General features: G+C 42.8%; 1 protein-coding gene across 2 annotated transcripts in view; it reads right to left on the bottom strand.

The window, feature by feature from the left end:
* Window positions 1-180: 180 nt before the first annotated feature.
* Window positions 181-14,518, bottom strand: part of LOC130371093 (1-phosphatidylinositol 4,5-bisphosphate phosphodiesterase delta-3-A-like) — a 24,947-nt gene continuing 10,609 nt past the window's right edge. The window contains exons 6-17 of one of the 2 annotated variants that reach the window (XM_056576730.1): window positions 13,573-13,798; window positions 13,100-13,301; window positions 12,513-12,657; window positions 11,367-11,519; window positions 8,393-8,515; window positions 7,218-7,368; window positions 5,400-5,516; window positions 4,745-4,923; window positions 4,037-4,172; window positions 3,324-3,473; window positions 2,576-2,779; window positions 181-2,545 (exon numbers count right to left, since the gene is read on the bottom strand). In XM_056576730.1, the coding sequence (XP_056432705.1) occupies window positions 2,604-2,779; window positions 3,324-3,473; window positions 4,037-4,172; window positions 4,745-4,923; window positions 5,400-5,516; window positions 7,218-7,368; window positions 8,393-8,515; window positions 11,367-11,519; window positions 12,513-12,657; window positions 13,100-13,301; window positions 13,573-13,798 (1,758 nt within the window). In that variant the 3' untranslated portion in view covers window positions 181-2,545; window positions 2,576-2,603. Of the gene's footprint in view, window positions 2,780-3,323; window positions 3,474-4,036; window positions 4,173-4,744; window positions 4,924-5,399; window positions 5,517-7,217; window positions 7,369-8,392; window positions 8,516-11,366; window positions 11,520-12,512; window positions 12,658-13,099; window positions 13,302-13,572; window positions 13,799-14,518 lie in introns of both variants that reach the window. The other variant, XM_056576729.1, reaches the window with a different exon arrangement.

A 14,518-nucleotide genomic window follows, 5' to 3' on the forward strand; every position in this document is an offset into this window, starting at 1 on the left:
CATTGGTTGGCTACTGTGTTGTATTAGTATTGTTGTATTCCCTGGTTAATCTTAGCATTCTGTCTGCATCAAGAATATTTATATATAGAGACTTAACATACCTATTATCTCCTACTCCTTCACTAAAGACATCTCGTTCGTGTATTCAGAAATTAATTATTTCTTAAGAGTGAGACGGTCGTTTGCTGCCCTCTGGCGGTCTGGAGGCATATTGTAACGATGAAAAATTATTAGCGACGTTTAATAGTGCCAGTACATCAGAATGCATTGTGGGATTTTTTGTTGGCGATACTTCGACATTTTGAGATGCCTCAGGTGAGTTGTATTAATGTACAACCCTTGTAAAACAAATGAATTATCTAATGAAAATCCAGATAATTGTGTACAAATAAACAAATAAATTCATTCTCATATTTGGGTCATAAAGAAACTGTCATTATTTATTAGATCAGCTCATAATTTCTTGACACTACTTCATACTTTATTAAATAATAAAAATGAACACAAATGCATGAAATGGAAAGGAAACATTTGAAATGTAAACTTGTGATTGAATTGTTATATTGATTAAAACCAATCTCAGTTAAATGTTGTCGTTTAACATAAGGACTAAAATGTAGACCATATAAACTTTCGGAAATTCAAAATAGGTTTTGAACACAGTACAGCTATTCAAACCCTAAATTGTAGCATTATTTTACTCATAAATAACATAATTAGATTGCAGGACGTATTTCGCTTCTTCGCTATATTTTTTATAAATGGCTTTGATGCTGCTGATGGCATACCATTACAGTATTAAATAATAATTAATAACAAAATAACAGTAGACCATGTTAAACACAACAGTTACTTCAAGTTTCCAAATGATTACCAAAATATATTAACTTTCAAGTTCAACACAAACAATTGAAAAAAAGGAGATGGTATTTCTCGTTGCAGCTATATTTAAAATATAGTTGTATTGATTAGTTCTTGACAAAGATTTTGGATCAATAATTGATATAATACTCGGTCATTGTTTTTTCACCTTCTCATATGGAACCTTTTGACACATTTCAAGTAAAACCTTTTAAATTCAATCTTCATTAAACAAACTACCATTCGCTAAACAATATGAAACATGTTCACTTATATACATCTCAGAATCATACTTGAATGCTACATATATACTCCATTCACACAACTAAAGAAAAGGTAATTTGATAGTACACCTTCCTGCTTTGGAAATGTGTGTCTTGAAGTAAATAAAGTGTAGAGAAACCTGTGTCGCTAAACTGGGCACGAGAAACATGCCAAATCTATTCTAAAGCATACACTTTAAGGCATCCAATCTAAATGTAGTGCAGATCCTAATATTGCTATTAAACAAGCTACAACAAACACATTACAAATTAAATATCAAACTCTTTTTTCTGGTTAACAGTTTTGGTTGGCTGGTTTCAGATGATGAAATATAAAAACCTTAATCTAAAACATGCTCACTGTGGAGCAATCTTTTACACAGCAGTTGCATCGCAATAAGCTAACGTTATATTATCTATGCTACGGTATTTCCATATAATATAGGAGGTAATAGGATTTAAGGGATTGTCTAAAGAGCCAGACATTGGCTACAAAATACTGGAGTTTAAGCATAGAAAAAAAGAAAGTGATTAGGAATGGTAACTATTCATTTAAGATTTTCCTTTCACATAACTGCAATGGTTTTGCATACCTCTGGGAGATAGTGCTGGCAAAACATTTCTACATGTCAGGTTTCTCATCCGAAATGAATTCCTTCCTATAATACTGTAACGGTGATAATACAGGCCTTGTAAGACTGTGCTCACAAGTCATAGCTTTTACTCATACAAAATGGCACCATGTCGTTACAAAATGTAAATGCCATATCGTATGTAACTGCCTTCACTTAACCCATCGTGGACAAAACAGCAACTTCTATAAATATGTAAAAACAATAAAAAACGATCAGAAAATGATTAATAAATATATAATCCTTCTACAACTTCGGCTTATTTTACTAAACTGGAAATGACCAAAGTATACATTTTGATTTCTTACAAACGATCTAAAGGCCGGGACTACACAGCACCAAATATTAGTTTAAACATTTTTTTATGTGGGCAGATCACTGAGCAGCAGGCGAAGGCACTGGGTTCGATGCCCAATGTCCGCACCCAACCTGTTGGCATCCTTTAGCAAGATGCACCCTAACCCCTATCTAAATAGCCTGTATCTGAGATCCCTGTTAGTCCTTTTGAACAAAATCCCTCATCAATCATGATAATGCATAGTGCAACGTCTTATGTTGTGAGCAAAGGTTCTGTGTGACTGCATACCCTGAGTATCCTCTCGTGGTGGATTCACTGCACGTTTAAATTCAGTTCTAGACACCTTTGTTCAAATTATCTTGATAATAACCAATGAATAATTCATATTTAACGAATGATCTATGTCTATGGTTTGGGTTGGAGCATCCAACCAGTCTATGTTTTGGGTTGTGCCTCAAGCCTCCCCTAGCAGTGACCAGACGTCCAGAGACCTGACGTCCAGAGACCTGACGTCCAGAGACCTGACGTCCAGAGACCTCTTCCGTGTCCTTAGTGGTCTTTGGCGGCGCAGGCCCGGGCCTGGGATCTGTTGGGGGACTTGGACGGGGACTTGGACGGGGACTTGGACGGGCTGCCGGGGGAGGGGTTGACCTTGATGTGGACGAAGAGGGAGGAGGGCGACATGCTGGAGCCGTCCAGCTTGCGCAGGCGGACGTGGCGGTAGCCTGTGGGGAGCAGCGGGGAGAAGGGATGCACCGAAAAGGTTGCCACGTCAACGCTGCTGACAAATTCATGAAAATCACTTTGGAGATCAATATGGCCTGTTGATACGAGGGAATCACCTGATTCTACTGATCTCATGTTACAAATATCTAGCTTCTAACATCTTTCTTTTAGATTCTAAAGATTCTCAAAGATCTGTTCATCAGCGTTCCCCACTTGATATGCGGACACAGCTACAGCTCTAGGAATAGTAGAAAAACTCTGCGATGGTTGAGATGCATTTGCATTTGACGCCCCTTGCTATATAGTGGTGGACGAGATTGGTAACGCTTCTGTGAGCAAGGCAAATGAGATATAGCTTTTTCCATTTTGCATTCTAACTAATACATATAGCATACATTTGAGTAACTATCTCATATTATCCATCGTAACTATACCACACACACACACACACACACACACACACACACACACACACACACACACACACACACACACACACACACACACACACACACACACACACACACACACACACACACACACCTGTGCGTAGGCTGGTGAAAGGGATGGTGAACTGTCCGAGGAAGTCGTTCCTGGAGGTGTAGTCGTGGTCCTCCACCATGAAGCGCACCAGAGCCAGCTCCGGCACGTGGATGGTGAAGTTAAAGGTGGAGTCCCAGCGCGGGTTGAAGCCTGACAGACCAACGACAAAGGAGCTCCGGTTATGGGATAAGGTACAAAATCAACCCGCTTCTAGTCCACTAGAATGCATAGAATTCTCAGACAGATTTATTATAAGTATGTGAAGCTTTATGTTGAATCTTGTCCACTAAATGCAAACCACATAGTCCCTCTTTAAGGTGAACTGCTATTTTATTTATTTAAGAAGCTACTGCTTAAAATTACTGCAACCTCAACCTTGTTTTCGAGAAGTATGCTTATAAGTTGGACTATAGATGTTTTTAGTTCAGGATGTGTGTTTCACAATCAATTTGAAACAATTGGTCACTGGTCCAACCATTAAGCAGAAACAGTTGATGTTGCCGACCGTGAATTTGCCTCAACACGCATGTGAAGCAGTGCTCTTTTATTTAAGAACAAAGAGGAGAGAGAGTGTGTTGAAAACATACCAAACATCTCTAAAACTTTGAAACATACCAAACATCTCACTTCCCGGAAGTGTCTGTATTTTCTCCACATGCATGACGGACATTTTAAACATTAAATCGTTTTTAGTTATTTTATCAAATGTTTACCGTTGTTGTCTACGCGGTTGGTCTTCTTCTTGTTGACATCAATGGGCACGCCGTGCATCTCCACCCACACCTGGGGGTCCACGATGGACGTGGGCTTGTCCCACTCGGGCTTAGGCAGCTGCTGGGCTGAAATGATCTGAAATCACATTAAAAGAAATTAGTCATACGTGATTACATTGGCCCTTAATGACGACGCCAACCGATGTCCCAGTGCCTATACCCACTGCTTGTATCTGTCTGGAACAAAGACCATATATATCCGGTAGTATTCAAATATTCGGTTGCAAAATCATTTCAAAACATCAAACAATAATTTTTTTGGTTTTAATTGTACATATATTTATAATATTCTTAATTTCTGTTAAAACTTATATTGTTTTTTGTTGTGTTTATAAAAAGAAAAAACCCAATAAAAATATGAAGAAAAAAATACTTATATTGTATTTTATTTTATTCTATTTTAATTATATTGTATTCTACTTTTTGTAAAGCACAGAAAAAAACGAGTATGTCGCACAAACATTTCACTGCATATCCTGTATGTGTATGTGACAAAAAAAACCTTTGAATCTTGAATCTCAAATTCTAAAACGATAAAACTATTTTATTTTGTGAAATTGGTACCTTTTATATTTTCATTCATTTTCTTTTTAAGGACATCAGGCTAACATGAAGTGTGCCCTGTGTGCTGACGTGAACAGTGTTTACCCGGACGGTGACCAGGGCCGGCTGGTGTCCCGGACCTCCGCCCACGTTCTCCGGGTTGAAGGTGGTGTCCTTCTGGCACATGAACGGGGGCTTGAGGATGTAGCCGCAGCGGCCGTTGGGCAGGAACCTCCCCCCGTTCAGATCCATCTGCTCTCCTGGGGTCTGGAAGTTCAGCGCCACTGCACCAAAATACAAACAAGCAGACTCTCCCTCAGTATGAACTGTTCAACTCGTTTCCCTCGCATGGGATTCAGTGATTCAGGGAGCGATCAGGTTTCATTCGTTTGGCATCGACCAAAAGCAAAGCGCTAATGGTGCATAATGATCCCGTAAAAACAGCTGAGTCAAACTAATCAGTGGAGGTAAGAGATAAAAAAAGTAAATGTGCCTTTTCCTCTTTTAATAGTCAATTAACTTTTAACTCATTTAGCATTTAATGAAGAGGACACATGGGCAAAACACCGCGAACGAGACCTTGGCGACTTCCACCACAGCAGTTAAGGGCCCCGGGGCCTGGCGGACCGAGACGCAAGACGAGCAGAGGGCTCCAAAGGGGCCAATTAAGCTGCTAATCAAATGTTCCACCGTGCACCATGCTCTCATCTGTGGCTCGGACTGTTCGGGCTTGAGTTATCGCGTCGTCGTCGTCGCTCACCAATCTGGCACCCTCCGTTCCACATCTCCTGGGGGTTGTAGTTGGAGGACTGCAGCCGCTGACCGGAGGGGTAGACCCGGCTCAGCTGGTGGCTGTTGTGACGCACGAAATGCACGCCTGGAGCGAGGGCGGAGAAGCATAAGAGAAGAGGGGGTGAGATGGGTACGTGTCGCGCTCGCTAGTAAAATGGACTGCATTTGTGCAGCGCTTTTCTAACCTGTGGCCGCTCAAAGCGCTTTACAATACTGCCTCACATTCACCCATTCACACACCAGCGGCGTTGTCAACCATGCAAGGCGACCACCAGCTCGTCGGGAACAGTCAGGGTTAGGTGTTTTGCTCAGGGACACCTCGCCATCGAGACTAGGAGGAGCCGGGGTTCGAACCAGCAACCTTTCGGTTAGCAGCAAACCCGCTCCACAGGTAGGGAGGGACGTTACGGTAGGTGCAGTTGATACTGTGGCTGGTTCATGCGGAATGAGATTGGAGGGTTAAAGTATCGGTCATTAGCAGGGAGAGTCAGTGAACTGGTAGGATGGGCACTTGACCTACAACACTGATGGACACGTAGAGTAATATATAAGTAACTAGCAATTAGTATGGATCGGCTTTCACAAAGCCGGACGTCAACGTCAACAGAAGATATTGTACATTTGTAGTTTTTGTGGTATTATGCCTGAATAAAGGCCTTAATCTGCTGAACAAAGACCTAATTAACTTACCGCTCATTAACAAAGGCTTAAAGCCCTATTCGTATTGACTGAACATCTAATTAGGATTGCAAGCTTATTATCTGTACCTCGGTACCTGTAGGTCTTGAATATCAGAATGCATCATGGGATTTTTTGTCTGCGATTCTCCAAGATATTGAAGGGACTCAAGAGAGTTGTAGTACTGTAACATCAACGTAAATATAACGTGACCTAGGCTTATGAAACTCAACAATGTGACTATCGTGAAATTATTGGTCATTATGGGGAGACCATAACGATAAAAAGGAATTCAAGATTAAATTCAAAATGATTACAATTTTAAAAAAAGAACAATGAGTACCAATAACACCATTTTAAATACCGGAGTCCCACAGGGATGTGTCTTGTTACCAATTCTATTTTCTATGTACACAAATGAGATCACCTGCAAGATCAATGGACTAAAAATATTTAACGCATGTGTCTCCAGAGGAAGCTGAAAGGGTTTGATGTCAGAAAGGACATTTTATTAACGGTTTATCAGACACTGATCGAATCTGTAATCTCCTTCAACATTACATCTTGGTACAGCTTCCTAACAAGCTGATGCAAGGGAAAACTGGCTAGGAAAATTAAGAAGGCAAGCAAGATAACCAGCATCCAACAAAAACAGCTTTCAGACCCAAGCAGTGGAAAGGAAGACCAATTCCATTCTCCTGGATCCCTCCCACCCCCTTCACGGCTGTTTTGAGCTGAATCCATCGGGCAGAAGATACAGAGTGCCTCTAGCCAAAAAATCTCTCTATACAAAATCCTTCATACCCAAGGCAATACACACACACAACATACTTCTCACACAAGCACCACATACACACAATTAGAGAACAGACTGCCTTCAATCAAGGACAATTTTCAACTTTGGCAACATCATGTTGGACCAATAATGCTTTTGAACTTGAACTTGAACATTCCTACGCTCCTGTCCTTCCAAAATGGATACGTCATTGCGATGTTACATCACAATGTACAAGCAACCGTAAAGGTCAACACTAGGATGTGAAAATAATGAACTCCCTAACGTTTTATCTTATCGTGTCCAATCATAGTTCATCGTATCGTCTCCTACCGGTCTCTTTGACGTGCCGCAGGGCGTCACTCTCGGAGAACGACGATATGTCCGTGGCGGGCTTCTTGGCCACCTGATGGAAGTCTTTGAAGGGAACGCTCCTGGTGTAGACCACGAGGTCCGACAGTTCGGGACTCAGGCTGGACACGGCCTGCTCGGGCACAAAAAAAACACAGGGCAAGGGGTGATTAACAAACACAACACACACAATGCATTTTAAGGTTAACCAAACTCCCCAACTCTGCCTTTATAACTAAGGCTTGAGGTGGTTTCAATCTGGGGATGCAGGGCTGCTGGCTCCCCTGGAAACACCCCTTGAATTCAGTTTAAACAGTGGACAGGTGCTTACACTTAATCACCAGGTGACGGGGTAACCCTACCAGCCAAGAAGCGGTTATGCATGTAATAGCATGTGTTTAACCACTAGAGGGAGTCCTCGACAATGCAAACCACTGTACAAGTGTTGTTGGGGTTTGGTTGCCCTTTGAAGGAGTTGTATTCAAACACCACGGATTGTATACACTCCTGCTTATCGTCTCTCGCTTGAGTATAGAGGAGAAGATGAGGAGAGGGGAGGAAAAATCGTCCCAACCTAAGACTTAACATGTACCCCTGCATTTTGAGTTTTGTGTGACTGGGATCTTTCGTGGAACGTCTCATATGCAAACAGCAAAAAAAGATAAATACACATTCAGTGGATGGGCAAGGAGTGCCAAACGCCCCTTTGTACACAATCATTCCTGTAAGAAGGTCATGGTCAGTGGAAAAGTGGAAGGAAACAGTCAGCAACGCTGTACATATTTAGCAAATGCAACGCTGCTTTTACTTAGCAAACACAAATTTACCCGAAATGGAATACATTACAATGGAAAAAATATGATGAATTTACCAGAGCAAGACTATTTTTGAGTCTCAGTATTACATAAAAAAAATATTTTTTTATCTATTATTGTAAATGTGTCTATTTCAAGATTAAATTGCCCAAAAGCGAGAACATTTTTGAGTCTCAGCATTAAATAAAAAGTCTTAAAATCTATATTTTAAAATATATTTCTTAATCTATTATCGTAAATGTGTATTTCAAGATTTAAATCCCAGTGTCGCCTGCAGTACCCTCAGCCGCCACAGGTTGTAGAGCAGCGCTCCAGAGCCAGAGGAGTTCTTTGGTAGCTCACCTTCTTGGCTCCTTTATCCACCTGGCTCCCCTCCTCGTCGGAGCTGAGGTCTGAGGAGCTGGAGGAGCCCTCTGCTTTCACTCGCTCCTTCTTCCCCTTCACCAGGATCCTCCCCTTCAGATCCTGGAGGCACGCACACACACACACACACACACACACACACACACACGCACACGCACACGCACACACACACGTACATACACACACGCATACATGCACACAAATACATGGAAACACACACACACACACACACACACACATGTTGACTAGAAACAGTGACACCAACACCACTCATTTTAGATAAGAGTGGCTCATAAACATTTTGGAACGTGACTTTTCTATCTGGGCGATGGTCAGAGGCAGCCAATACCCTAGTTCAACTCTAGATTGAAGTTTGATCAGTTTATCTGTTCTGATTAATGTACCTGTTCTTTAATAATATCAAGAGTTGAATGAGATTTTGTTTGCAGTAAAGAGATTATTAAAACTGGGGCACAAATCATTCACACACACACACATATACACACTCACAACCACACACCCACACCCACACCCCCACCCCCACACACACACACACACACACACACACACCTGTGCTATGATTGTGGGAAGTCTTAGGATTAGTGGGACAGAGAGCAGCACATGGCAACCGAAACCTGTCCAACACAAACAATAACCCATGAGTCTTGGATATATTCCACCATTAAGATTCCATATAGAAGAAGTTTACAAAGGGTCCAAACAAATGACTGAAGTGTATGAGCTTTCCTCAAGGGGAGCAAATACTCACTGTCCGTCCACACCAGAAGCGAATTGAGCGACCAAATCGCCGGAAGTCATTCACTTTCTATGGGCAAGAGCGACCAGAGCGACCAAAGCGACCAACGCTACCAGCGGCCAAAGTTGAGCGACCAGAGCGTCAAAAAGAAGTTGAAAACTTTTTAACTTTATGCAAATGACTATTATTCGCTTCAGCGACCAAACACTGACAGCCAATCGGAATGTAGACGCTCTTCGCTTGCGTGGATCCCAGGGAACATCGGCAGGCACTTTGGTTCCTACCTACCTTTATTCACTCACTGAACAAAATGTCGGCTGAAGTATTAATCCCGGCTGTAACTGGGCACCCGGTGTTGTACGAACCCACCCTTTTTCAGTTCAGAGATCGAAACGCCATAGTGGTTTGGATATCAAGTGATGATAAACGGGAGTATTTATAGGCTACATCTAGAACGTTCGTATTTAAGCGGGAATCATTATAATTTGCACTACATGCCACCAATCTAACCAACCAATCGCGTGTAGCATGCTTTAAACAAAACCAAAAAAGTATTTGAAATCGTCACATAAACAAACTAATCGACAAGCCGAGGGATAAATGACAAGGGATATATCTCTTGTCTTTTATCCCTCTATTCCCCACTATTCACGGAGCCTGAGGTGAATAATTTTTAATTAAATAGTCTAGATAGATAGATAGTCAAGTCTTTATTAATACCAAACGACACAAATCGTCGGGAATCCATTTAGGTGGTTCGTCCCACACAGGACAGTAGCCTACAATACCACACAGAACAAGTCTGACTGGATAATACACACAATACATCACATTAAAACTAGACACGCGTTGATAGATAGATAGACAGAAAGGCCTAGATAGATAGATATGTTCCATTATTTGCCTTGAGGAGCCAACCAGTCCTGTGCACGTATGCAAATTAGCCATGTGTCCCAACGTCTATTTGTTTTGAATGCGACGAATGAGTGCAGATCATGATTTGCAGATCCAGATCAGTGAAACATATTTTAACTACTACAGCACGCAGGGTTTTTTGTTCTCGGTTGTAATTAGCCTACATTTTAGGATTTTTTTTATATTGGGGGGAATCACTGTCCTACTTGTTGTCGAAGCACTTTATCGAACAAGCAAAACCGTCTCGGCAATATGGCCAAGGTGTATGGGAGAGTTCACTATTTGATATGGCTGTCTGTAGGGCCTACTAAACGCATACGGCTCCTTTAAATGCGTCTGCATAATTGAATTGTACGTCATGAGCGACTTGAGCGACCAAAGCGAACAGAAAAATTCGCAGCGAAACTTTGTGAGCGACCAGAGCGTCTTTGACGCTTTGGTCGCTCCTGGTGTGGACGTACAGTCAGACTTCATTACTGGTGGAGCCAGCCTGAATATCAGCTATTACAATAAACATTACAATAGAAAAAGTCTTCTCACATTGCATCCGTCTTCACCTCACCCTCACAGGCCCGTTGATTAATATTTAATCAGATTCAGCCTGATTATATTTTGACCTGACGCCTTGGTGAATCAAACACGATAACAAGTAAACATTGGAGGAAAATTCTGTAGCCCTGACAAACTTGAAAAGAATACGATGACTAGAAAACTTGGAATCACTGAATTACTCTTAATTTATTCTATACTAACTATGGATATACTTCTTAGATATACTAATAGATTTAAGTATACTATGAGATATACATATACTTAAAGATATAGTTATACTATTAGATATAGCTATGCTATAATTAGATAGAAATAAAGTAGAAGTTATAGAAATCCTATAAGATAAATATGCTAGAGATATAGATATAGAACTATAATATTAGATATAGGAATACTATTCGATTTAGATATCCTGTATGATTATATACTATTAGATACATATAATTATATACAATTAGGTACTATTAGATATGGCTATAGCATTTATTTTCCAGAATTCCAAGATATAAGAGACATGGCAACTCAGGACGCATTCGCAGTGGTTACATAGTAAAAATAATCTAGCTGGTTCCCAGAACAATAAACAGGAAAGGCTCCATAGTGAGCCTGCTGTCTGAGGCCCGTTAACAATGTTATAGCAGTGTCAGGTTGCATCATCCTCGGCCAGGCTTGGGCGCCAGTGCCGGGAGATGCAATCCTTCTGACACAGAGTCCCTGAGCCGACCGTACCTCTGGGGATGGCAGAGTAGCGGGATCCATGCCTTCTAGGGGTCTGGTCAGCAGCTTCTTCCCCAGGACGGAGCGCAGGTGTCGGGCCATGACCACCTGCTGCTCCACGGTGCAGTGGTTCTCCAGGGACAGGATCAGAGGATAGGGGGAGGTCTGTGGGAGGTACATAGTGGAGGAGGGGGTTCGGTTGTTGTTGTGGTCCAACGCTCCACTGTGTAACCTTTTGCTGCACTTTGTGCTTTGATCGAATGTCTGTGAGTTCATAAATATCGACCCAGTTTTTCTTCATTGCACCTCTACATCAGTACTACGTAATTTTTTGAAGTAATCTTGTTGTAGGGTGTTAGTGTTAGCCTGCGACTAGAGACTAGAATCTAGAGACTAGAAACCAGAGACTAGAAGCTACAGGCTAGAGCATGGTGGCTAGAGGCTAGAGACTAGAGGCTACAGGCTAGGGCATAGAGGCTAGATGCTAGAGACTAAAGACAAGAGGCTACAGGCCAGGGCATGGAGGCTAGAGGCTAGAGACTATAGACTAGAGGTGATGGACTAGAGACTAGAATCTAGAGACTAGAAACCAGAGACTAGAGGCTACAGGTGAGAGCATGGAGGCTGGAGGCTAGAGACTAGAGGCTACAGGCTAGGGCATGGAGGCTAGAAGCTAGAGACTAGAGACAAGAGGCTACAGGCTAGGGCATGGAGGCTAGAGGCTAGAGACTAAAGACAAGAGGCTACAGGCTAGGGCATGGAGGCTAGAGGCTAGAGACTAAAGACAAGAGGCTACAGGCTAGGGCATGGAGGCTAGAGGCTAGAGACTAGAAGCTACAGGCGAGAGCATGGAGGCTAGAGGCTAGAGACTAGAGGCTATAGGCTAGGGCATGGAGGCTAGAGGCTAGAGACTAAATACAAGAGGCTACAGGCTAGGGCATGGAGGCTAGAGGCTAGAGACTAGAGACAAGAGGCTACAGGCTAGGGCATGGAGGCTAGAGGCTAGAGACTATAGACTAGAGGTGATGGACTAGAGACTAGAGACAATACACTTTAGACCAGAGGCTAGAGACTACAGACTTCTGACTAGAGCAGGTGGACTGGAGACTGGAAACTAGCGGGGCTAGGATTAGGGTTAGGGTAGGGGCCAGGTCTCACCTTAAAGGCGTACTCGTTGATGGTCTCGATGACCTCCAGAAAGGACACCTTGGAGGTGAGCGTGTGTCCGTGATATATGACCGGTTCTCCTCCGTCCCCGTCCCAGCAGTCCAGCTCCACGCAGCGACAGCCGTGGATCAGAGCTCTGGAGGACAAACCAGCAGACCATGTCAAAATGAGGGAATGATCAGGGAAGGGGATAAGGGGAATGGTTTCGTTCAGCTTTTATATAACTGTATCTATACTCTAACTTTATCAAAATCAATCAATCGAATCAATATATTAAGAGTTAATATGTTATTAAGAGTTAATACCAATTTTGTGGAACCTGTTAACCAAATAAAGTGAATGTTAAAAAAAGTTCAGCTACAGCATCATATTGTGAAGCAGTCACAGACTGAAACATCAGCTCTGGATAAGTAATAAAGGAAAAGTTGCACCATTAATGAAATTTGTCCTATTTGAACCCATAAGGTAAATCCTTCTGCGTGTCTAAAAAGATGTCGCAGTCTTCCTGAAGCAACTTCTGAAGTCATTCTGGAACAGTTTGAAGCACTGAGAAACAGAAGCAGGAGGCAGGCGGGCACCTGATGTAGGGCTCGGTGCTGCTCTCCCCGGTCAGCTGGTCCTTGCTGAGGTAGGTGTTGTGGGAGGAGGAGATGAAGTAGTGGGCCAGCGGGTGGCTCATGTCCTGGTAGACCACGTTGTGCATGGGGTCCAGGAGGCAGTTCTCCTTGGACAGCATGTACATGGTGAAGCCGTTGGGGGTCATCAGCTGGTTCCTCTGGGCTGCACTGGGCCAAAGAGGAGGATCCATTCATCCTTCAAGCCATTATTCTAAGTACTAAGAAAAAAACTTTTTGCTACTGAATGCTTCATTTGGTGCATGGGTCATTCAAATGAATGCTCATTACTCTTGACTCTGGTGACTTTTACATTTACATTTACATTTTGTGCATTTAACAGACGCTTTTATGCAAAGCGATACAGTCATAAATTGTACATTTACGACTTTACGAATCTTCAGGCACCGTGGCCCTTCGACGGCCCGCTCTCGTACCCCACTCGTTGAGCTCGTAGGTGAGGACGAGGCTCTGGGCGTGCACCAGCGAGCTGTCCTCTCCCTGGTCCCGCAGGAAGTCCCTCAGGTCCACGGTGGACAGGACGCAGCCGTTGGCCGAGTAGCGCGTGAACACGGCGTCCAGGTCGGGCCGCCGCAGCAGCTCCCGGCAGAACTCCTCGATCTCCCCGTGGTCCAGCCGCCCGTTGGCCGAGCGGTCGCACTTCTGTTGGGGGAAGGGAGGGGTCAGATCGGCTCAGATACGGCGCTGAAGAGATAACCTCCAGGTCCGTGAGGAAATGGAAGGGAGGGGTCGGAAAGAAATACAGCGCTAAAGACGTCTTGGTCTGTTAGGGAAGGGAGGGGTCAGATAGACTAAGATACAGGACTGAAGACTTAACTTCTTGGTCCGTTTGGGTTGAGTTGGGTCAGATAGACTCAGATACAGTGCTGAAGACTTAACTTCTTGGTCCGTTTGGGTTGAGTTGGGTCAGATAGACTCAGATACAGTGCTGCTGAAGATGTCTTGGTCCGTTAGGGGACTGAGGGGTCAGTTAGACTCTAATAGAGTGTAAAATAAGAAACCCCGGTTGAAATATTGAAAGAAACCCAAAAAAAGTTGGCCTGCTCAAAGAAGGCCCAAACGTTAACATACCGAAGGATACACAAAAAAAAATTGACATGCTGGAAGAAAAAAAGAAAAACCAAAACTTTGACATACTAAAAGAACGACCAAAACCTTTATACACTGAAAGAAATCACCAAAAATGAGGATCTGGAACTTTCAGTGACCTTATGCACTCGTGACCTCTGAGGAAAAAAAAAAAATTGCTGAATTGCTCTTCTTCAAGAGATTTGAAATGACTCTCTAAACATAGGATGGGAAAAAGAAGACATAGGATTGACCATGACACCATACATTTCCTGGATTCAACATGTAACCAGT

The sequence above is a fragment of the Gadus chalcogrammus genome, chromosome 18 (assembly GCF_026213295.1).
Source record: "Gadus chalcogrammus isolate NIFS_2021 chromosome 18, NIFS_Gcha_1.0, whole genome shotgun sequence".
Taxonomy (NCBI): Eukaryota; Metazoa; Chordata; class Actinopteri; order Gadiformes; family Gadidae; genus Gadus; species Gadus chalcogrammus.